Below are 22867 nucleotides of genomic sequence, written 5' to 3'. Positions count from 1 at the left end.
CATCCATTAGGCGCATCAAATAAATCATATTTTCCCTGCCGCTATTGTCAACAAGTCACGCATAGCCCGAGGCTTTACATTTCTTTGTCAACATTCCGAGTCCGTGAACGCTTCAGGGCGCAGACATCTTGCCAGTTATTTACTCATGTCAAAGGTCACTATGACGTAGAGTCGTTGAAAGGAATTCAGCCAATCCGGAGCCACTTCTACACGCGTTGCTTCTTGGGATAGATCGGTGGCCTCAAGAATTACACAATCTATATCAGGGGTGCTCAATACGTCGATCGCGGCGACCTGCCAGTCGATCGCGGCGTAGTATGGTAGATCGCATGACATTAAAAAAAATGGGCCCGCCCCCCTGTCACTTTCTCTATTGCGCCACATTACAGCAGAAGCACGTCATTTCTGTCTCTACGTGTTGCGTTGACAGTCCTCTGCCCGCCGTCTCGTGCGCCGCGGAGCTCCCGACACCGGTTTGCGCGCATCGGGACGGACGGAGCAAAGAAAAAGTCGGCCGAACATTGCATCAATGAAAGACATCTCCAGCGCTGGCTTATGCGCGATGTAGCTATCAAGCTCACGCTTTTGTGTAAAGCAGATTAGGTCTAATGACACTATATCATCGGACATAAGTTTGTGTTCTTTACAACAAATGCACTCTATGTCTGTTTTTTGTGGCACACATTTCCCACAACTGCACCAAACGTCCGCCGACTTGCGTGCACGGTCCGCACGGTGAAGCATCTGGACCGGCGGTCCTTCGGCATCAACTTCATCAGAATCATCGCTATCGCTGTCACAATTAACTAAATGGGGATAGTCTGCTTTTAATGGTTCATACAAGTATCCAGTTGCTGAATCTGACAATCTTTCATCGTCCATATTTCGCCCGTTTTCTATATTATTATCAAGTTCTCAGCATTTGTTTGCGAGCGCTCGACGTTGTTTATATTGGTATCTGAACACATCCGCTGTGGTTGGCTGTCGATCTATCAACGATGTGACGTCACACCACCTGCGCCATATTCAAGCTCCAGTGCAATGAAGCTTGTTGGAGTTGAGGGACTTTGAACAGCCTAAACTACGTATTGTTATTGAATACTGGACCGTCATGCATGAATAACCTTTAGAAACACATTATCTTTTGATCTGGCTACACATTCGAGATCACAACAGGTACCCTTAAATGTGAATATAATTCATCTACTTTACATATATGCAAGTATACGATATATCAACATCTTGTTTTGAAAACCGGATTTTGTGTCAGCTGCTCCCAGAAATAAGGAGGCGACGAAAGAGCTCCTCTCCCCTCCTTACATTTAGCTTCTGCTAAGGAGAGAGCCCATGATTCTTGACAAACCGAACGGAGGGTCAGTAGTGGGCCGTGGTGTGGCGCGTGGCGGGCAGGCTCCTTTTTATCAACGGCAGCATTTTGATTTCCTTTTTCTGTGTGACACGGGGCGGGAGGTGTAGTTCCTGCGTCGAGGAAAGACGCCCGGAGAGCATGGTCCGCGTTGTGACGACGGAATGGCGCGCTTTACCGCACATACGCGGTGCGGCCTATGTGCTGGCTGTGGCTTTTTCGACCATGGGGGCCTTGGGCATCGTCCGCCAGCTCCTGACCCCTGCCTCTGCTCCGCTGCGCATCGTTCCCCCAGCGGATTCGCGATTCCGAGACCGACAATCATCGGCTCGCTACCACGCGCCGACCGCTATTGCCGGTGCCGCGCCACCAAGACTTTGACTTTTCTCTGGCGGGCGAAGGTGTTTTCAAAGTGCAAAACGCCAGACGACATTCCGCCTGATGGATTCTGTGCTACGGACCTGCCGTTCGTGTTTGTGTACCTGGACGACATATACGGCCGCCAGCGCTTCTGACTTCTCGGGCGCGCCCGCGTCCGGTCGGCCGCACACCTGCACGGGGGCTCTGTGGTTTTCTATCACGCTTTTTCGCCTATCACCAGTCCGCATCATGAGGCTGCCCATGAGGCTTTGAGCAAGACCCCGTCAGGCGTCGACTGGACGGTTGAACGGCCGGACTTTGAGTGACTGAAAGGGAAGTGCGCGAGGCGGCTTTTTGTTGGCGCGGTACCCACCAGGGGGCTTGCTCACTACTAACATCATACACGGACTACGCGGGTCGGCGCGGTGCGCTGACAGCGGGGTGAGGGATGGCACCAGGCTTTTTCAACCCGCTTTCGCCGCCCAGGCCACGCCCACGAACAGTGGGTGGAGGGCGCTTTTTTTTTTTGTGTCTTGCCAGCCGCGTACTTACTTGCTGGAACTTGCTGACAGCGTGGAGGGCGAACTCATGGCGCTTATACCTGTCGCTCGAAGCCCGCTCACCTTCGCCGGCGGTGGCGCACGTCGACAGCTCGTGCTCTTCACAGCTGGCGTATGAGCCCAGGTCGTTTAAACAGCGGCAGCATGTGTGGCAGAAGTCTCCTCTGGTGGCTGATTGCCTCTCATCGTCGTCATCGGGGCCGTCCAGTTGGGCCTGGAGCGGCTGGCGCATGGCGGCGGACCAGGTGTGCTCCCCTGCAGGCTCTGCTCTGAGTTGGGAGGCTGGAATTTGGAGAGCGGCGGACGCCGCTGCTGTGACGCTTGCTGCTGCTGCGCGGCTCGCCGCACGGGCCTGTGACCTCGCCCGCCCGCGCTGCCTGGAGCCCGGTTGGGTCAGGCAGAGGCCCTGCTCAGCTATCGCACTCGGGCGCCGGTCAGTGCGCTTCTTCGTCTTCGTCTGGCATGGACTTAAGACGTGAGGGACTTGGGCAGTGCGTGTCAACGTCAGCAGCACACCGCCACACGTAAAGCCCCTTTGGCGCTTTCCTGGTGCGGAGAACACGGGCACCTGGTGGGTGGCGGCAAGGCGAGCACACATCTCGTCTCGGGGTGAGGCTGCTCATTTGGACTTTGGGCCAACTGTGGTGGTGCTCATAGAAGGGAGAGCCGCCCCAGCTTTGACTCTCCTGTCACGGGTGTTGACTCGTTGTCCCGGTCCCCTCTCTACGACCGAAGGAGAAGGAGTCTTTACCAAACTCCAGTTATTAGGAGGTGGCTCTGCGACGTGTGTCTCCCCGCCACGCAGATTTTGTTTTGGGGGCGTGTGTGGTGACATACATAATTCACCTTTAGAATTAGTGTTGCCACTGGACTGAAAGTATTAACACAGAGGGAGAGGTCATTCATTCCAACTTTCGCTACTGCTAGGCAGTTGTGTTGTTGGTCTCTCTGCTGTATGGGATGATAAAGATTGGAATTCGATCCTGAATACTCCGCCTCCGACTCCGTATCTCCGGTACTACAGTCACGTGGATCTTTCCGCTCTCTTCGCAATACCGGAAGTCGTGTCACGCGGATCTAGGATGAAAGCGCACCCACTCGTCTGAGTGTGCTGAGCGGACAGCTGCCGGTTGCTGGTCAACAGCCTGAGCGTGAAGCCGCCGTTCCGTTATTAACTTGACGAGCAGGCGTCGGAAAGATGTCGGACGGAGCAAGCTTCCGGTGGACGGTGGTCGTCCTCACCTGCCAGCACAAAGACAGCGTCTCCTCCTTCCAGAGAGGTGACGGTTATCCTCTTGCTCCTCGTACGATCTTTGATGTTTCAACCCTCGCAGTGACACGTATCTACCACACGGTGTCGCTGTGGGGACTCTTACACAATTGACCCGAATATTTACTATTATATTTAATCGAATATTTAATATTCTTTAAGCCCCCGATATGAATGATTATTATATCATATATATATATATATATGTTGTTCAGGAAATTAATCATATATATTTAGATGTATAGATATACAACATATCAATATATATTTTGTTGTTTATAAAACATATTTATGTATAAATTTGATGTCATATTTAATATTTATACATATGTGTCTCACTGTGTGTGTGATGTGTTTGTGTGTGTGTGTGTAGAGCTGCAGCTGCGTCAGCAGCGCGGCTCTCTCTCGGCTGGTTCGGTGATCTTGACGGTTCAGGACCACAAGGAGCCTCTGGGGAGCGGGGGGGCGACTCTAAACGCGTTGCTGGTGGCAACAGAAAACCTGAGCAGCAGAGCAGGACACACAGTGAGACACACACACACACACACAGTGACACACACACACACACACACACACAGTGAGACACACACACACACAGTGACACACACACACACACAGTGAGACACACACACAGTGAGACACACACACAGTGACACACACACAGTGAGACACACACACACAGTGAGACACACACACACAGTGACACACACACACACAGTGAGACACACACACACAGTGACACACACACACACACACAGTGAGACACACACACACACACACACACACACACAGTGAGACACACACACACACACACAGTGACACACACACACACACACAGTGAGACACACACACAGTGAGACACACACACAGTGAGACACACACACACAGTGAGACACACACACAGTGACACACACACACACACAGTGAGACACACACACACACAGTGACACACACAGTGAGACACACACACAGTGAGACACACACACAGTGACACACACACAGTGAGACACACACACACACACACACAGTGAGACACACACACACAGTGAGACACACACAGTGACACACACACACAGTGAGACACACACAGTGACACACACACACAGTGAGACACACACACACACACACACAGTGAGACACACACACACAGTGACACACACACACACACACACACAGTGAGACACACACACAGTGACACACACACACACACACACAGTGAGACACACACACACAGTCACACACACACAGTGACACACACACACACACACAGTGAGACACACACACACAGTGAGACACACACATTGATGATGTCGTTGTTTCTTCAGGTGGTGACGGCTGACGTTCTGGATGAAGCTCACATCCTCATCCTCCACTCGGTGAGTCCAGGTCCAGCACCAGGTCCAGCACCAAGTCCAGGTTCAGGACCAGGTCCAGCACCAGGTCCAGGTTCAGGACCAGGTCCAGCACCAGGTCCAGGTTCAGGACCTGGTTCAGGTCCAGCACCAGGTCCAGGTTCAGGACCAGGTCCAGGTTCAGGACCAGGTCCAGAACCTGGTTCAGGTCCAGGTCCCCAGATGTCTTAGTGGTTTTGCTCCTGCAGGGTCGGGACTTCCCCTGGAGCTCCTGCAGCCGGGCCTTCTGCTGGCTGCCGGAGGAACCGGACCACCGGGTCCAGGCTCCGGTCTGCTGTCTGGACCTCCTGCTGGACCGCCTCGGGACCCACATCTGCCCCGGGGCCCCGCCTGGCGTCTGGGTCTGCAGCACCGACATGATCCTGAGCATCCCGCCAGACTACCGTGAGTCCTGATACCTCAGTGGTCTCTACTGTGGTCTCTACTGTGGTCTCTACTGTGGTCTCTACTGTGGTCTCTACTGTGGTCTCTACTGTGGTCTCTACTGTGGTTTCTACTGTGGTCTCTGGTCTCTACTGTGGTCTCTACTGTGGTCTCTGGTCTCTACTGTGGTCTCTACTGTGGTCTCTGGTCTCTACTGTGGTCTCTACTGTGGTCTCTGGTCTCTAATGTGGTCTCTATTGTGGTCTCTGGTCTCTAATGTGGTCTCTGGTCTCTAATGTGGTCTCTACTGTGGTCTCTGGTCTCTATTGTGGTCTCTGGTCTCTAATGTGGTCTCTATTGTGGTCTCTGGTCTCTAATGTGGTCTCTATTGTGGTCTCTGGTCTTTACTGTGGTCTCTGGTCTCTAATGTGGTCTCTGGTCTCTAATGTGGTCTCTAATGTGGTCTCTGGTCTCTAATGTGGTCTCTGGTCTCTATTGTGGTCTCTGGTCTCTAATGTGGTCTCTAATGTGGTCTCTGGTCTCTATTGTGGTCTCTGGTCTCTAATGTGGTCTCTGGTCTCTATTGTGGTCTCTGGTCTCTAATGTGGTCTCTGGTCTCTAATGTGGTCTCTGGTCTCTATTGTGGTCTCTGGTCTCTAATGTGGTCTCTAATGTGGTCTCTGGTCTCTATTGTGGTCTCTACTGTGGTCTCTACTGTGGTCTCTGCTGTGGTCTCTGGTCTCTACTGTGGTCTCTAATGTGGTCTCTATTGTGGTCTCGGGTCTCTAATGTGGTCTCTACTGTGGTCTCTACTGTGGTCTCTGGTCTCTACTGTGGTCTCTACTGTGGTCTCTACTGTGGTCTCTACTGTGGTCTCTGGTCTCTACTGTGGTCTCTACTGTGGTCTCTGGTCTCTATTGTGGTCTCTGGTCTCTAATGTGGTCTCTGGTCTCTATTGTGGTCTCTGGTCTCTAATGTGGTCTCTATTGTGGTCTCTGGTCTCTATTGTGGTCTCTGGTCTCTAATGTGGTCTCTACTGTGGTCTCTGGTCTCTATTGTGGTCTCTATTGTGGTCTCTATTGTGGTCTCTGGTCTCTAATGTGGTCTCTGGTCTCTAATGTGGTCTCTAATGTGGTCTCTATTGTGGTCTCTGGTCTCTAATGTGGTCTCTAATGTGGTCTCTGGTCTCTAATGTGGTCTCTGGTCTCTATTGTGGTCTCTGGTCTCTAATGTGGTCTCTGGTCTCTATTGTGGTCTCTGGTCTCTAATGTGGTCTCTAATGTGGTCTCTGGTCTCTATTGTGGTCTCTGGTCTCTAATCTGGTCTCTAATGTGGTCTCTGGTCTCTATTGTGGTCTCTGGTCTCTAATGTGGTCTCTGGTCTCTATTGTGGTCTCTGGTCTCTAATGTGGTCTCTGGTCTCTATTGTGGTCTCTGGTCTCTAATGTGGTCTCTACTGTGGTCTCTGGTCTCTAATCTGGTCTCTATTGTGGTCTCTGGTCTCTAATGTGGTCTCTACTGTGGTCTCTGGTCTCTAATGTGGTCTCTACTGTGGTCTCTGGTCTCTAATGTGGTCTCTATTGTGGTCTCTGGTCTCTAATGTGGTCTCTGGTCTCTATTGTGGTCTCTGGTCTCTAATGTGGTCTCTATTGTGGTCTCTAATGTGGTCTTTACTGTGGTCTCTGGTCTCTAATGTGGTCTCTGGTCTCTAATGTGGTCTCTGGTCTCTATTGTGGTCTCTGGTCTCTATTGTGGTCTCTGGTCTCTACTGTGGTCTCTGGTCTCTAATGTGGTCTCTGGTCTCTATTGTGGTCTCTGGTCTCTATCGTGGTCTCTGGTCTCTAATGTGGTCTCTGGTCTCTAATGTGGTCTCTATTGTGGTCTCTGGTCTCTAATGTGGTCTCTGGTCTCTAATGTGGTCTCTGGTCTCTATTGTGGTCTCTGGTCTCTATTGTGGTCTCTAATGTGGTCTCTATTGTGGTCTCTGGTCTCTAATGTGGTCTCTATTGTGGTCTCTGGTCTTTACTGTGGTCTCTGGTCTCTAATGTGGTCTCTGGTCTCTAATGTGGTCTCTGGTCTCTATTGTGGTCTCTGGTCTCTAATGTGGTCTCTACTGTGGTCTCTGGTCTCTAATGTGGTCTCTGGTCTCTAATGTGGTCTCTGGTCTCTATTGTGGTCTCTGGTCTCTAATGTGGTCTCTACTGTGGTCTCTGGTCTGTAATGTGGTCTCTACTGTGGTCTCTGGTCTCTAATGTGGTCTCTATTGTGGTCTCTGGTCTCTAATGTGGTCTCTACTGTGGTCTCTGGTCTCTATTGTGGTCTCTGGTCTCTAATGTGGTCTCTGGTCTCTATTGTGGTCTCTGGTCTCTAATGTGGTCTCTACTGTGGTCTCTGGTCTCTAATATGGTCTCTACTGTGGTCTCTGGTCTCTAATGTGGTCTCTACTGTGGTCTCTGGTCTCTATTGTGGTCTCTGGTCTCTAATGTGGTCTCTGGTCTCTATTGTGGTCTCTGGTCTCTAATGTGGTCTCTGGTCTCTATTGTGGTCTCTGGTCTCTAATGTGGTCTCTGGTCTCTATTATTGTCTCTGGTCTCTAATGTGGTCTCTGGTCTCTATTGTGGTCTCTGGCCTCTAATGTGGTCTCTGGTCTCTATTGTGGTCTCTGGTCTCTAATGTGGTCTCTGGTCTCTAATGTGGTCTCTGGTCTCTATTGTTGTCTCAGGTCTCTAATGTAGTCTCTGGTCTCTATTGTGGTCTCTGGTCTCTAATGTGGTCTCTATTGTGGTCTCTGGTCTCTATTGTGGTCTCTGGTCTCTAATGTGGTCTCTGGTCTCTATTGTGGTCTCTGGTCTCTATTGTGGTCCTAACCCTGTGCAGGTCTGTCCTGGGACGGCTTCTCTGGAGTCCGGGTCTTGGCGTTGCCGGGCGACGTTTCCTACGCAGCCAATCACGGCGTCTACCTGGCCGACCAACAGGTGCTCACGGAGAACAGTTTGTACTTTACTTCTCTACCCTCATCAATCCGGGAGGTGCGTTTGTTTTGTGTCCCAGGGTCACCTCGTTGATCCAGGAGGTGCGTTTGTTTTGTGTGCCAGGGTCACCTGAGGGACATCATCTACAGGGGGACACAGCAGCAGCTCCAACAGGCCCTCATGGAGGACGGGAAGCTGGCTCTGGTGCGTCTGGTGGGCGAATCAAACGCACCCTTTATATCACGTGAATACAGTATATACGTAAAGTTATACATGAAAGAACTATTTAAAACTATTTTTATGAATGAAAGGTACAAATATATGAGTACTCTGAGGTACTCTGGTCTGCTTTGAGGTACTCTGAGGTACTCTGGTCTACTTTGAGGTACTCTGGTCTACCCTGAGGTACTCTGAGGTACTCTGGTCTACTTTGAGGTACTCTGAGGTACTCTGGTCTACTCTGAGGTACTCTGGTCTACTTTGAGGTACTCTGGTCTACTCTGAGGTACTCTGGTCTACTCTGAGGTACTCTGGTCTACTTTGAGGTACTCTGGTCTACTTTGAGGTACTCTGGTCTACCCTGAGGTACTCTGAGGTACTCTGGTCTACTTTGAGGTACTCTGAGGTACTCTGGTCTACTCTGAGGTACTCTGGTCTACTTTGAGGTACTCTGGTCTACTTTGAGGTACTCTGGTCTACTCTGAGGTCCTCTATGTCTGCAGGTCTCAGGTCCGGTCTTCTTCAGCAGGTCTGTATCTGAGAAGTTACTCCAGGCTCACGTCACTCCTCCTCTGGACGGCTGCACCTACCTGGGCCTGGACTCTGGAGCTCCGCCCCTACAGGTACCTGTCTGTCTGTCGTCTAATACCTATAAAAGATGATCACAGTGGGTATCAATACACTGATCACCTGGTCCATACCTTCCACCAGCTGTCTCTGTTCCTGGACCTGTTGAAGTGCCTGTGCTCAGATCTGACCCAGGATCAGTTTGTGACGGAGCACCGAGCGGGCTGCAGTTCCCCTGCTGGCCCAGAGGGGGCGACGGTGAGGAGGAGCAGGGCGGAGCTGTGGAGGCTGCTGAGAGGAGAGACCATCAGCCTGGGTCTGTCTACCTGTCTGTCTTCATGTACACCTGTCTGTCTCCTTATATATATATTAACCTGTCTCTCTGATCTACCTGTGTGTCTTCCTATGACAGCGTACGTCCCCTGCGGTCGCTATGACTACCTGACTCTGTCTGGGCGGAGTCATGTGGAGCGACTGTGCTGTGATTGGACGAACAGAAACACCCTGTCTCACATCCAGGTGACACTCAAACACCCTGTCTCACCTCCAGGTGACACCCAAACACCCTGTCTCACCTCCAGGTGACACAGACACCCTGTCTCACCTCCATGTGATATTAAAAAACCCTGTCTCACCTCCCGTGTGTTTCAGAGCGAGGACGCCGTGGACGCCGGCTGCCGCATCATCAACAGCGTCCTTGAGGGAGACGTTGCCGTGGCGACGGGCGCGGTGGTGCAACACTGCCACCTGCAGGTGGGAGGAGTTCAGTCGCTGCAGCTTTAAGGCCGTGACCCCCGTGTGACCTCTGACCTCCTCTCCTCCAGGGTCCCCTGAAGGTCCCGTCGGGCTGCCTGCTGTCGGGTCTCCAGATGATGACATCATCACAAAGCGCCGGGCAGCTGCGGCTGGTCGATGACGTCATCGTCCAGGTACACCGGATACAGGTGGGGGAGCTGAGGCTGAGCGTCTCCACGGTGATGGGAGCGCACGACGACCTGGAGGTATAATTACATATTAAATATAAAATATTTATATAATTACATATTAAATATAACATATTTATATAATTACATATTAAATATAAAATATTTATATAATTACATATTAAATATAAAATATTTATATAATTACATATTAAATCTTAAATATTTATATAATTAAATATTAAATATAATATATTTATGTAATTACATATTAAATGTAACATTTATTATTCTTCAGAGAAACATTTAAATCAAAAGATGTAAAATATATTGAGTAGCCTCATCCCTCCTCCTCTTCCTCCTCTTTCTCCTGCTCCTCCTCCTCCTCAGCTGTCCTCTGATGACAGCAGCGCCTCCTTCCTGAACCAGGGATGGAGTTTCTTCTTCAGTAGAACAGGAATCCAGTAAGAACATAAAACAAGAACTTAGTGACTCACTTCCTGTTTTGATCAGTCACTTCCTCTCAACAATACCCTCCTCCTCCTCTCCTGTCCTTCTCCTCCTTCTCCTCTCCTTTCTCCTTCTCGTCCTCCTCCTCTCTTCCTCTTCCTCCTCTCCTCCTCCCTCTCCTCTCCTTTCTCCTCCTCCTCAACCAAAACCCTCATCTCCTCCTTTCTCCTTTCTCCTCCTCTCCTCTCCTCTTCCTCCTCTCTTCTCTCTCCTCCTCCTCCTCTTCTCAACCAAAACCCTCCTCTCCTACTTCCTCCTCCTCCTCTCTCTCCTCTCTCCTCCTCTCCTCAGGCCAGAGGAGTTGTGGGTGCGAGGGGAAGGCAGCTCCCTCCTGGAGGCCCGCCTCTTCCCAGTGCTCCTCCCCCGAGGAGGTGCAGTGGGTGTGGAGGGGGGCGTGGGCTGGCTGCTGGGAGGAGCCGGCTGCCTGAGGAGGTGGAGGGAGGCGTGGAGGCTCTCGTTGAAGGAGGTGATGGCGCTCACCTGCCAGGAGGCGGAGCTACAGTGGAGGGAGGAACTACTGTTGTTGGCGGGCAGGAGGAGAGTGACGGACGCTCTGAGGAGTCGCTCCGACGTCTGCCTGCTGCCTTGCTTCAGGGCCGCGGTGCTGGGAGGCCAGCAGGGGGCGCTGCTGCAGAGCCTGGACAGCAGTGAGTCCCTGGGAGGAGAAGAATGATGAGTATATGAGAAGAAGAAGAAGAAGAAGAAGAAGAATGTTGTATTTATTTGTTTGGCTGTTTTTTTCAGTTGCTGCAGGTAGCCAGGAGGAGGGGGCGGAGCTCGGCGTGGCCGCCCGCTGCCTCTCCTGCATCGCGGATGTGTTGGTGTGCATGGCGGACGGGAGGGGGGGGCTCAGGAGCGGGCCGGCTGCTAACGAGGCCTGGAGCTCCGCCTACTTCCTGTTGGAGGGGGGTCACCTGAGAGCCGGGGTCAAGGCCCTGGCTACGGAGAGAGATAATTGGCTGAGCAGGTGAGCGTCACTCTCCGGTTTAATGACTGTCATGGTGACCAGTGTCTGACCCGGTGCTTGGCTCCGCCCCCTCAGGCCCGACCTGCTGGTTCGGGCGGCGCGTCACTACGAAGGCGCCGGCCAGGTGCTCCTACGACAGGCGGTGATGTCATCGCAGACCTTCATCTCCATTGGCCAGGGAGAGGTCCCGCCCCTTGAGGAATGGCAGGAAGTGGAGTGTCCGGCCCGTCTGGACCTGGCAGGTGAGATTATTAATATATTCATAAATTTTTATTTTCACTACCTTTCAGTACCGTTTAATAAGGAGACATCTGATTGGCCGATCAGACTGATCAATAAGGAGACATCTGATTGGCCGATCAGACTGATCAATAAGGAGACATCTGATTGGCCGATCAGACTGATCAATAGCGTGTGTTCCAGGCGGGTGGAGCGACACGCCACCCGTGGCCTTCGAGCACGGCGGCTCGGTGACCAACGTGGCGGTGAAGATCGATGGGAGGCGGCCTATCGGGGCGCGGGCCCGGCGCACGAGAGAGCCCCGCCTCCTGCTGGTCAGCCACATGGGGGGGCGGGGCGACACAGATGGGCGGGGCCCCGGCACCTCCACAGAGACGGTGTGTGACAGCCTGGAGGACCTGAAGGACTACTGTCAGCCTCACGCACCAGGTGTGTGTGTGTGTGTGTGTGTGTGTGCGTGTGTGTTCATGTGTGTGTTGACGTGTGTGTGTTTGTATTTGTGTGTTACAGGAGCCCTGCTGAAGGCGGTGTGTGTGTGCAGTGGTCTGGTGTCCCTCTCATCCCAGCATGCACTGGGGCATCAGCTGATGCAGCGGTGGGGGGGAGGGGTGGAGCTCCACAGCTGGTCAGCACTGCCCACTGGATCTGGACTGGGTGAGAACCACCACATGTATATAATACATTTAAATATATAACCACATGTATATTAATACATTTAAATATATAACCACATGTATATTAATTAGGGCTGTCAATCGATTAAAAAAAATTAACGAATTAATCGCACATTTTGAAATTCATTAATCGCGATTAATCTCGATTTAAAGTTTTTTCTTCTAAAGACTAAATCTTCTAAATGAACGAGTAATCCCTTCAGACAGCGTGTATTTTAGACACTTGTTTAATTGTATTCCTTTTTAAAGACAAAACTTCACACAGAGCTGTGTTTTCAAAGAGGCTCCTACCTATAAAGTGCCAGCGAGGTATTTAATATCGTGGATGATAAATTGTTTCTTCAGTGAAACATCCAAATTAGTAAACAAAGGTGTATTGAGACCCTATTGGTCCTGTCATCTTTAACACTGAACAGCAGCAGAACCAGTGGCCTTGGTAAACTGACAAATATGTCACGTTAACCCTCTGGAGTCTGGGGGCATTTTCTCGATTTTACAACAACAACAAAATTCACCTTTTAAAGTCTTTTGCATGTGACACATCCCAGTGTTTCCCCACCATTCTATCAGGGTGAGGCCCCGCCCCCCTCTAATGTTCTCTATAGCGCCAGATTACAGCAGCAGTAATGTACGGTTCTTTCCTTAAAGACGTCTGTTCTTTTATTAAACTAAACGTCTGTTGTTGGTCGTCTCTACAGCAGCATGTCATTCTGTCTCCACGTGTCGTTAAACATTTCTCTGCTCTCCGTCTCGCGCGCCGCAGAGCTCCATGCCGGCGTGTCTGCGCGCGCATCGAGCGGAGCAACAACAAAAAAGTCACCTGCACCTTCCGCCCCGCGTCACCGAATGTCGCCCTCTTTTTCTCTGTGAATATCGAGGAGCAGACGGGAGGAAGGAGGCGGACTGCCACGGCTTGACACAAACAGGAGTGCAAAAACTTCAACGCACACCAGAAGTAAACAAAGTTGCGTTAAAATATTTTAGTGCGTTAATCGCGGCCAAATTAATCGCATAGATTAACGCGTTAACGCTGACAGCCCTAATATTAATACATTTAAATATATAACCACATGTATATTAATACATTTAGATATATAACATGTTTATGAATACATTTAAATATATAACAACATGTTTATTAATACATATAAATATGTAATCAAATTCATTAAATACATTGAAATAATATTTTATTTCTTTAACATTGAATTGTTTGTTTTTAAAGGAGTAAAAGTTAGAAAAAAACCACACTACATTCAGAGGTGCATTGTGGGTAATGCAGTCAGCAGGCTTTGTGGAGTAACATATTATTTTTTTAAATATTTAAAAAATATATATATATTTGTATTATTAGTATTTTATTTCTCTTATGGATATTTTTTTCTCGTGGAGGTTTGAAACTACAAAAATCAATATAGTGTATATTATTTTAATAATTATATTATTCATAATAATAAAAACTATAATAATATACATTGTAGTATTCATAATAATGAAAGTGAGATAATAATTAAATCCTAACACACTGGAGGCTAAGCAGCTCTCGTCCTGCAGGTACCAGCAGCATCCTGGCGGGGGCGCTGTTGGCCGCGGTCTACAGGTGTACGGGCCGGACCTACGACACCGACGCCCTGATCCACGCCGTGCTGTACCTGGAGCAGATCCTCACCACAGGTCACAACAACAACAACAACATGGATTATTATTATCTGATCACATGTCTGAATAATCATCTCCTCCTCCTCCTCCAGGTGGAGGTTGGCAGGACCAGGTGGGCGGTCTGGTGGGCGGAATCAAGGTGGGCCGCTCCAGGGCATGTCTGCCGCTGCAGGTGGAGGTGGAGCGCCTCAGCCCTCCGGAAGACTTCCTGCTCGCTCTGGAGCTCCGCCTCCTGCTGGTCTACACCGGGAAGACCAGGCTGGCTCGCAACCTGCTGCAGGTCTGTGATGAAGATGATGATGATGAAGATCAAGTTTCAAGTTTCAAGTTTTTATTGTCACATCCCCTTTTATACAAGTATAATCGGTTCGTGAAATTCTTATGTGCAAAACACCCGACAGCAGTAGCAGACTAAAAAAAGAATAAGAATGAGAATAAACTATACAATATCCACACACAAAAAAGAAGAAAGTATTAACAATATATATAAAACAATGTAATAGAATATACATCATGGCAATATATATATATAAAACAATGTAATAAAATATACACTTTTTTGAGACTATATATATATATATATGTATATACATACAATATATATATATATCATGATGATGATGATGGTGGTGATGATGATAATGGTGGTGATGATGATGGTAGTGGTGATGATGATGATAATGATGATGGTGGTGTTGGTGATGATGATGATGGTGGTGGTGATGATGATGATGGTGGTGCTGAAGGTGGTCTTGTCTCCAGGACGTGGTCCGTAGTTGGTACAGCCGGCTGCCCTCCATGGTGCAGAACGTCCAGCAGCTGGTGGAGAACTCAGAGGAATGTGTGAGAGCCTGTTCAGAGGGTGAGTGTGTGTGTATATAATTCAATTCAGTTTATTTTTTCAATTCAGTTTATTTGTATAGCCCAATTTCACAAATTACAAATTTGTCTCGGAGTGCTTTACAATCTGTACACATAGACATCCCTGCCCCAAAACCTCACATCGGATCAGGAAAAACTCCCAAATAACCCTTCAGGGGGGAAAAAGGGAAGAAACCTTCAGGAGAGCAACAGAGGAGGATCCCTCTCCAGGATGGACAGAACAATAGATGTAATGTGTACAGAAGGACATATTTAGAGTTTAAATACATTCAATGAATGTGACAGAGTGTATGAATAGTTCATAGTAGGCATATTCCACAATGGAGACCTCCACGATCCATCAGGCAGATGGTGGTGGGGAGGAGGAGTGGGCGGAGTCTCAACAGTGGGCGGAGTCTCAACAGGACAGTGGCGTAGTCAGGAGCAGGAATTCCACGACCCAGACCTCGATGATCCATCAGCAGATAGGATCTATGCCGTCTCATAGGGTCCGATGACCCCATGAGACGTGAAGTCAAAAGGACTCCGGGGAGAAAGCAGAGTTAGTAACGTGTGATTGAGAGATGACAATTCATCCCTAAGGAGAGAAAAAAGAGGAGATAGGTGCTCAGTGCATCCTAAACGTCCCCCGGCAGCTATAAGCCTATAGCAGCATATCAAGGGGCTGGACCAGGGCAAACCTGATTCAGCCCTAACTATAAGCTCTGTCAAAGAGGAAGGTCTTAAGTCGACTCTTAAACGAGGTGACTGTGTCTGCCTCCCGGACTGAAATTGGAAGCTGGTTCCATAGAAGAGGAGCTTAATAACTAAAGGCTCTGGCTCCCATTCTACTTTTTAAGACTCTAGGAACTACAAGTAGTCCCGCATTTAGTGAGCGTAGCTCTCTAGTGGGGCAATATGGTACTACAAGCTCCTTAAGATATGATGGTGCATCACCAATCAAGGCTTTGTAGGTTAAGAGAAGAATTTTAAAAGTGATTCTTGATTTTACGGGGCGCCAGTGCAGAGCAGCTAGTGCAGGAGTGATGTGATCTCTTTTCTTAGTTTTAGTGAGAATACGAGCTGCAGCATTCTGGATCAACTGGAGGGACCTAAGAGACTTATTAGAGCAGCCTGATAATAAGGAGTTGCAGTAATCCAGTCTCGAAGTGACGAACGCGTGAACCAATTTTTCTGCATCTTTTTGAGACAAGATGTGCCTGATTTTTTAAATATTACGTAGATGAAAGAATGCAGTCCTTGAGATTTGCTTTACGTGGAGTTAAAGGACAAGTCCCGATCAAGGATAACGCCAAGATTCTTTACAGTGGTGTTGGATGCCAGGGCAATGCCGTCTATAGAAACCACATCACCAGATAATTGATCTCTGAGGTGCTCAGGGCCGATTAAAATTACTTCGGTTTTGTCTGAGTTTAACATCAAGAAGTTGCAGGTCATCCTCCCCCTGCCTTTGGGTCATTTTGACCCGATTCAATGTTTCACCCTCCTGTTACCTTTATATTTACTAACATATTTTACCCTTTGGGTTCAATTTGACGCCAGCAATTAAAACCTCCAGAAAATTATTAGAATTAATTTTGTTTTCCAAGTTTAAGTGTGAGGCACTTTATGTTTGTTTGTTGACTACCGAAAGAACACCGACATTAAACATTGAATGGGGTCAAATTAATCCTAAGGCGGGGGGAGGGTGTAATATTGATTCGGGTCAAAATGACCCGAAGGCAACACAAGGGTTAAGACATGCTTGAATTTTACCGAGTTGGTTGCTCTCCTCTGGTTTTATCGAAAGATATAGTTGAGTATCATCTGCATAACAATGAAAGTTTATGGAATGTTTCCTGATAATATTGCCCAAAGGAAACATGTATAAGGTAAATAAAATTGGTCCAAGCACAGAACCTTGTGGAACTCCGTGATTAATGCCAATCGACTGCTCCAGTCTCTGAAACAGGATGTCATGGTCAATGGTGTCGAATGCAGCACTAAGGTCTAACAAGACCAGTACAGAGAGGAGTCCTTTATCTGCTGCCATTAAGAGGTCATTTGTAATTTTCACCAGTGCCGTCTCGGTGCTGTGGTGTTTTCTAAATCCTGATTGAAATTTCTCAAATAAACTATTATGATGTAGAAAGTCACACAACTGATTTGCGACCACTTTCTCAAGGATCTTGGAGAGGAAGGGGAGGTTAGAGATCGGTCTGTAGTTAGCCAACACCTCTGGATCCAGAGTGGGCTTCTTCAGGAGAGGTTTAATAACAGCCACTTTGAAGGAGTGTGGTACGTGGCCTGTTAGCAGAGACACATTGATAATATCTAATAGAGAGCCGCCAATTAAAGGCAAAACGTCTTTAAGCAGCCTCGTCGGGATGGGGTCCAAGAGACAGGTAGACGTGTTCGAAGTAGAAACCGTTGAAGATAATTGGTCACGGTTGATGTGTTAAGAGAGACGCGTACGTAAACCGATTCGGTCGCCTCGGGTGGGAGACGAAAAGAAAAATCACGCCGCTTATTCTCGTGTAGGGGAAACGGGGGAGGAAAGGAACGGGGGGGGGACGAGACGGGAGAGGAGAGATGGAGAGGAGCGGGAAAGGTTTGAGGTGCGAGACGGCTCACACCGGGTACTTTATTGAGGGAAATAATCGTGCTCTCAGGACAGACGTGTAGCAAACTGTCGTAAAAGCACGTCGGCGGCGCCCAGGCGCAGCGCGTCACCGCGCGCTGCTAACCTGTCGCACTGGAGAGGACGCGGGTCCACGGGTCACGATGCCCGGCCTCTCTTCTGACGATCACCCCGGTCACGGTATCCTCGCCTTGCGCTTCGAGGGGGAGAGGGAAACTCGAGCGAGGGCGAGGACCGAGTTAAGGGGGAAGGAGGCGGAGATCAGTAACTCCCTCTATATGATTCTGCGATCGTTCGGGCCTGATGAATGACGCGCGTGCACATAGACAGTGGTCGCTGTTATTCTCGGCACGCGGCACCCGGATGATGTCGGAACGATCTCCGCGGAGAGAAATGCTGGGTATTCAATTATCTGGTCTCCTCCCAACCCGCTCGAGGGTACAAGGCTCGTAGAGCGGCTGGCGGGACACTTATTAATATTCTTATTCTTAGGACAAACTCCGCGACGAGGACTCGGTGTTACGAGTCCCTCTCTTGGTCCCAGAACCAACCACGGCTCGGCCGAGAGACGGAGGTCTACCAGCTGCAGCGATTTCTCTCTTTAGTACAAAATGTCAGTTACCAGTGTGTGAGGAATCAGTATGTGCCCTGAGTAACTGAGGTCAGTGGGTGTAGCCGTGCAGATGTCGCTCAGACTCACCTCGCGGGGTCCGCTCTCGGGTCTCCGCCTTTGGTCTCCTCGGGTGGGTCGACAGGTGAAGAAATAGGTCTCACAAAAAAGTAGGTCCACAAACCGAATGTAAAGTTTAAGACTGCAAGGCAGCCAAGTATTTTATTCAAAAAAAGAAGAAAGAAATAAACAAAGTACAACTACAAGTGAGTTCCCTCACGGGAGCCTGACGCAAAAGACACAAAAACTCAAAAACTCTCTTTTTCTCCTCTCCCTCTGTTTGTCACCTTTATACCCTCGGCTCCTCCCACTTTTACCGGATATCCGTCCCTCTTTGGGGTGCTGATGGGGGGTTCATCCCCCCCCCCCCTCTCTTCCTGAGAGGTTCTGGAGAGACTCTCTGTCCCACATCAAAGAGGGGGACTGTTGTCTCCGCTGGTTTAGATGAGCTCGGTCACCTCGGTGACCCGTCTCCGGGTGTCTCCTCTTATCTCTCAGGCACTTAGGGTACCCTCTTTATGATGCTTTCAGACCTGGTGAGACTTCCCGTGGGCAGTGACACAGAACACACTCTCTCGGGGGTCAGGATACAGAACAGATGGGAGACATAGGTTACATTATCATATCAAAGACCATTGATCTACAGGCAGGTTAACACACATGAATTCAGGTTTGTGTTTATTCACTCCGCAATACATCCTCCTGGGCCCATATGGTGCGGATATGGGCTCCGAACACACAATCAACCAGGTCTTCATTTGAATATCACCAGAGGTGCAATGTTTACATCTGGTGTCGGCGTGGGGCCCGAGTGAGTTCAGACAGAGGGTCACCGGTTGTAAACGCCAAAGATGACCACTCAAGACCCGTGTTCTGTCACACCTGGCCCTCTGCTTATCGTCCCAGCGATGGCCTCGACGCTTTCATTTGATCTTACAGCCACTCTCCCCGTCGGCCGGCCTGATGGATGCCTTGTTGCTTTCCTGTTGTTGTAGTCTAATGGAACTGGGGTCCCCTTTGATCTGTTTTATTACTCACATTCCGCATTCGCTTTTCCCCGGCCTGGTCTACGGCTCCTCTTGCTAATCCCAGAAAAATTCGCATTATTTGTCCCACTTCTAACAGATGGGAGAAAAGCCATCTCAATATACACCAGGGCATACAGCGGTTTCCAAGGCCATTCCACTTGAGGACAGATTGGCACTGGTTAAGGGCAAGAGATTATTAATCTTGTCCCTAATAGTTAAAATCTTTTCATTAAAGAAGTTCATAAAGTCATTACCACTGAGGTCTATAGGAATACTCGGCTCCACAGAGCTGTGACTCTCTGTCAGCCTGGCTACAGTGCTGAAGAGAAACCTGGGGTTGTTCTTATTTTTCTATTACTGATGAGTAATAGGCTGCTCTGGCATTACGGAGGGCCTTCTTATAAGTTTTAAGACTATCTCGCCAAACTAAGCGGGATTCTTCCAGATTAGTTGAACGCCATATGCGTTCAAGCTTTCGTGACGTTTGCTTCAGTTTGCGGGTCTGAGGGTTATACCAGGGAGCAAACCTCCTCTTCCTCACTGTCTTCTTCTTCAGAGGGGCTATCGAGTCCAGTGTCATTTTCAGAGAGCCTGTGGCACTATCAACAAGATGATCAATCTGGGACGGACTAAAGTTAGACCAGGAGTCCTCTGTTATATTGAGACGTGGTATCGAATCAAATACAGAAGGAATCGCTTCTTTAAATTTAGCTACAGCACTGTCAGTTAGACATCTGGTGTAGAAACTTTTGACTAACGGAGTACACTCCGGTAGTATAAATTCAAAAGTTATGAGGTTGTGGTCTGACAGAAGAGGATTCTGTGGGAAGACGTTCAAATGCTCAATGTCAACGCCATAAGTAAGAACAAGATCAAGCGTGTGGCCAAAGCTGTGAGTGGGTTTCTGTACTCTGGCAGAAGCCAATCGAGTCCAACAAGGAGATGAATGCAGCACTAAGGCAATCATTATCAACATCCACATGGATATTAAAATCTCCTACAATAATAACTATCAGTTTTAAGAACCAAACTTGATATAAATTCTGAGAATTCAGATATAAACTCTGAATATGGACCTGGTGGCCGGTACAGAATCACAAATAGAATTGGCTGTAGTGTTTTCCAGGTTGGATGTGAAAGACTAAGAACAAGGCTTTCAAATGAGGTGTAGTGTAATTTTGGTTAAGGATTAATTAATAGGCTCGATTCAAAGATGGCTGCTACTCCACCTCCTCGACCGGTGCCTCGAGGAATGTGAGTATTAATATGACTTGGAGGAGTCGATTCATTCAGGCAGACATATTCTTCATGGCTCAGCCAGGTTTCAGTTAGGCAACATAAATCAATGTGATTATCTGATATTAAATCATTTAGTAACACAGCTTTAGATGACAGAGATCTAATATTTAGGAGACCACATTTAATAGACCTATTTTGTTGCACTGCTGAAATAATGGTGTTAACTTGTATAAGGTTATTGTGTACGACTCCTCTTCTGCTTTCTTTTGATAGAATTAATTTAAGTTTAAGTGGCCGTGGGACAGACACAGTCTCTATGGAGCTCTGGGAGGGACTGGGTGAGAGGGGCGGATGCCCGGGGAGGGATGTGCTATGGGGACCCTGGAGGAGGGGGAGGCCGGGGGATGTGCTATGGGGGACACTGGGTGACAGGGATGACAGGGGCGTGGGGCTACTCTGTTTCTGCTTTATGACATTAACCCTGCATTGTCACAGATATGGCTGTCCGTTGATCAACTTGGTCATATTTGCAGAAACGAGACGCGCTCCGTCCAACGTGGGATGGATGCCGTCTCTCCTCATCAGGCTTTCCCCAGAAAGTCTTCCAGTTGTCTACGTAGCCCACATTATTCGTTGGGCACCACCTCGACAGCCAACGGTTGAAAGACGACATTCGGCTATACAATTCGTCTGTCTGCAAATTTGGGAGAGGGCCAGAGAAAATTACGGTGTCCGACAACGTCTTGGCATAAGCACACACCGATTCCACATTAATTTTAGTGACTTCCGAGCGGCGGGCTCGGGCGTCATTACCACCGGCCTGTATTACAATCTGACTGTATCTCCGCTTGTTCTTAGCCAGCAGCTTCAAACAAGACTCCACGTCGCCCGCTCTGGCCCCCGGGAGGCACACGACTCTGGTCCGCGGTCTCGCTAACGTCACGTTCCTGACTATCGAGCTCCCGATAACCAGGGTGTGTTCCTCAGCGGGTGTGTCGCTGAGCAGGGAAAACCGGTTGGAAACGTGAAGTGGTTGGTGCACAGCGGGCTTCTGTGTAGACTTACTACTCCTGCGAAGTTACCCACGATCCCGGCTAATCGGGCACCACCGGAGAAAAGCTATCAGCTGACTGTAGCTCCGCGCCGGCTACGGGAGAGGGCGGGCTAACTAGCATAGCTGTCTGAGCTTCGATGGCGCGGAGCCGTGCATCTAACCCACTTAGACCTGCCTCCAACCTAGCAAATAAACTACACTTGTTGCATGTATCGTTATCATTAAGAGAGGCAGAGGGATAACTATACATGAGACACACTGAGCAAGAGGGAGCGGGAGGGAGAGAAGAAGAAGTCATGCTCGCTGCTGAGCTGGCAACCGGAGCTTACCGGAAGAGTGAGATGATGCGTTCAGGAGCGAGGCTCAAGAACATTACAAATCACGCTACCTGGATATAGTATATAAGTATATATACGGTATATATAATACCTCTGCCCCAGGCTCCCTAACCAGGCTGGGGGCGTGTCTGAGCCGCTCGTGGCAGCACAAGAAGCTGATGGCTCCGGGCTGCGAGCCGGCCTCCGTCAGGACCATGATGGAGGTCCTGCAGCCGCTGGTCCTGGGTCAGAGTCTGGCTGGAGCCGGAGGAGGAGGGTTCCTCTACCTGCTGACCCAGGACCCTCTACAGAGGGAGGAGGTGCTGCAGGTCCTCAACAACACACCGGTACACACACACATACACCCATACACACACATACATATACACATACACCCATACACACCCATACATATACACCCATACACATATACACATACACCCATATACACACATACACGCACATACACAGTTAAATGGGTTCTGTGGTTGTGTTTCAGGGTCTGGGAGACTTCAGTGTTCATTCAGTGGAGATCGACATGGACGGGATTAAAGTCCTCCCTCCATCCTGAGGACACACACACACACACACACACACTATTTACATTAGAGCGACAAATCATAAAACTCTGTGTGGGGGCGGGGCTAGGCTCATATTCAACAGAAAACATCTGGATTCATTCTAGTTTATCACCAACACTACATTTTACTAGATTACACCTGAACGCATCATGAGAAGTTATCATTTACCTTCAGCCAGTACTCGTGTTCACTGAGCAGAGCCTGAACGCATCATGAGAATGTTCTGATTATTATTATTGTCTAATGTTTGCGTGTATTTAATCTATTTTTCATAATTAATCTGAGTAGATTTTGTTCATGGAGACAGAAAAAACATGAAGCTTGTTTTATTTCATTATAAAAGTTTTATATCTTTAATTAAATGCAGTTTGAGGGTAAACACTTCCACTGTAGTTTATTTAACATTTTCTTACTT

At 48.9% G+C, this 22867-nt stretch overlaps 1 protein-coding gene across 2 annotated transcripts; it reads left to right on the top strand.

Moving 5' to 3' along the window:
* Positions 1-3375: 3375 nt before the first annotated feature.
* On the top strand, positions 3376-22835 carry LOC130194862 (L-fucose kinase). 2 transcript variants are annotated; one of them, XM_056416052.1, is made up of 22 exons: positions 3376-3566; positions 3930-4081; positions 4882-4932; positions 5157-5352; positions 8208-8305; positions 8426-8506; positions 9025-9144; positions 9233-9404; positions 9501-9607; positions 9740-9841; positions 9913-10089; positions 10402-10475; positions 10813-11168; positions 11266-11488; positions 11564-11730; positions 11912-12157; positions 12239-12382; positions 13957-14076; positions 14154-14341; positions 14824-14923; positions 21995-22218; positions 22371-22835. In XM_056416052.1, exons 1-22 carry the CDS (start codon positions 3485-3487, stop codon positions 22440-22442), a joined length of 3252 nt encoding a protein of 1083 aa, XP_056272027.1. In that variant the 5' UTR covers positions 3376-3484; the 3' UTR covers positions 22443-22835. The 2 variants fall into 2 exon arrangements, with proteins under 2 accessions (XP_056272027.1, XP_056272026.1); XM_056416051.1 differs by having other exon boundaries at positions 8426-8515.
* The last annotated feature ends 32 nt before the right edge of the window (positions 22836-22867 follow it).

The sequence above is a fragment of the Pseudoliparis swirei genome, chromosome 6, assembly GCF_029220125.1.
Source record: "Pseudoliparis swirei isolate HS2019 ecotype Mariana Trench chromosome 6, NWPU_hadal_v1, whole genome shotgun sequence".
NCBI classification, from domain to species: Eukaryota; Metazoa; Chordata; class Actinopteri; order Perciformes; family Liparidae; genus Pseudoliparis; species Pseudoliparis swirei.
This window is presented reverse-complemented; position numbering and strand designations above follow the sequence as displayed.

What these genes read in the sequence shown, in the direction of transcription:
- LOC130194862 (XM_056416051.1), top strand. Translation starts at nt 3,485, where the DNA reads ATGTCGGACGGAGCAAGCTTCCGGTGGACGGTGGTCGTCCTCACCTGC. An exon ending in GCAGCAGAGCAGGACACACA is followed by an intron (nt 4,082 to 4,881) that starts GTGAGACACACA and finishes TTGTTTCTTCAG; the next exon opens with GTGGTGACGGCTGACGTTCT. An exon ending in GAGCATCCCGCCAGACTACC is followed by an intron (nt 5,353 to 8,207) that starts GTGAGTCCTGAT and finishes AACCCTGTGCAG; the next exon opens with GTCTGTCCTGGGACGGCTTC.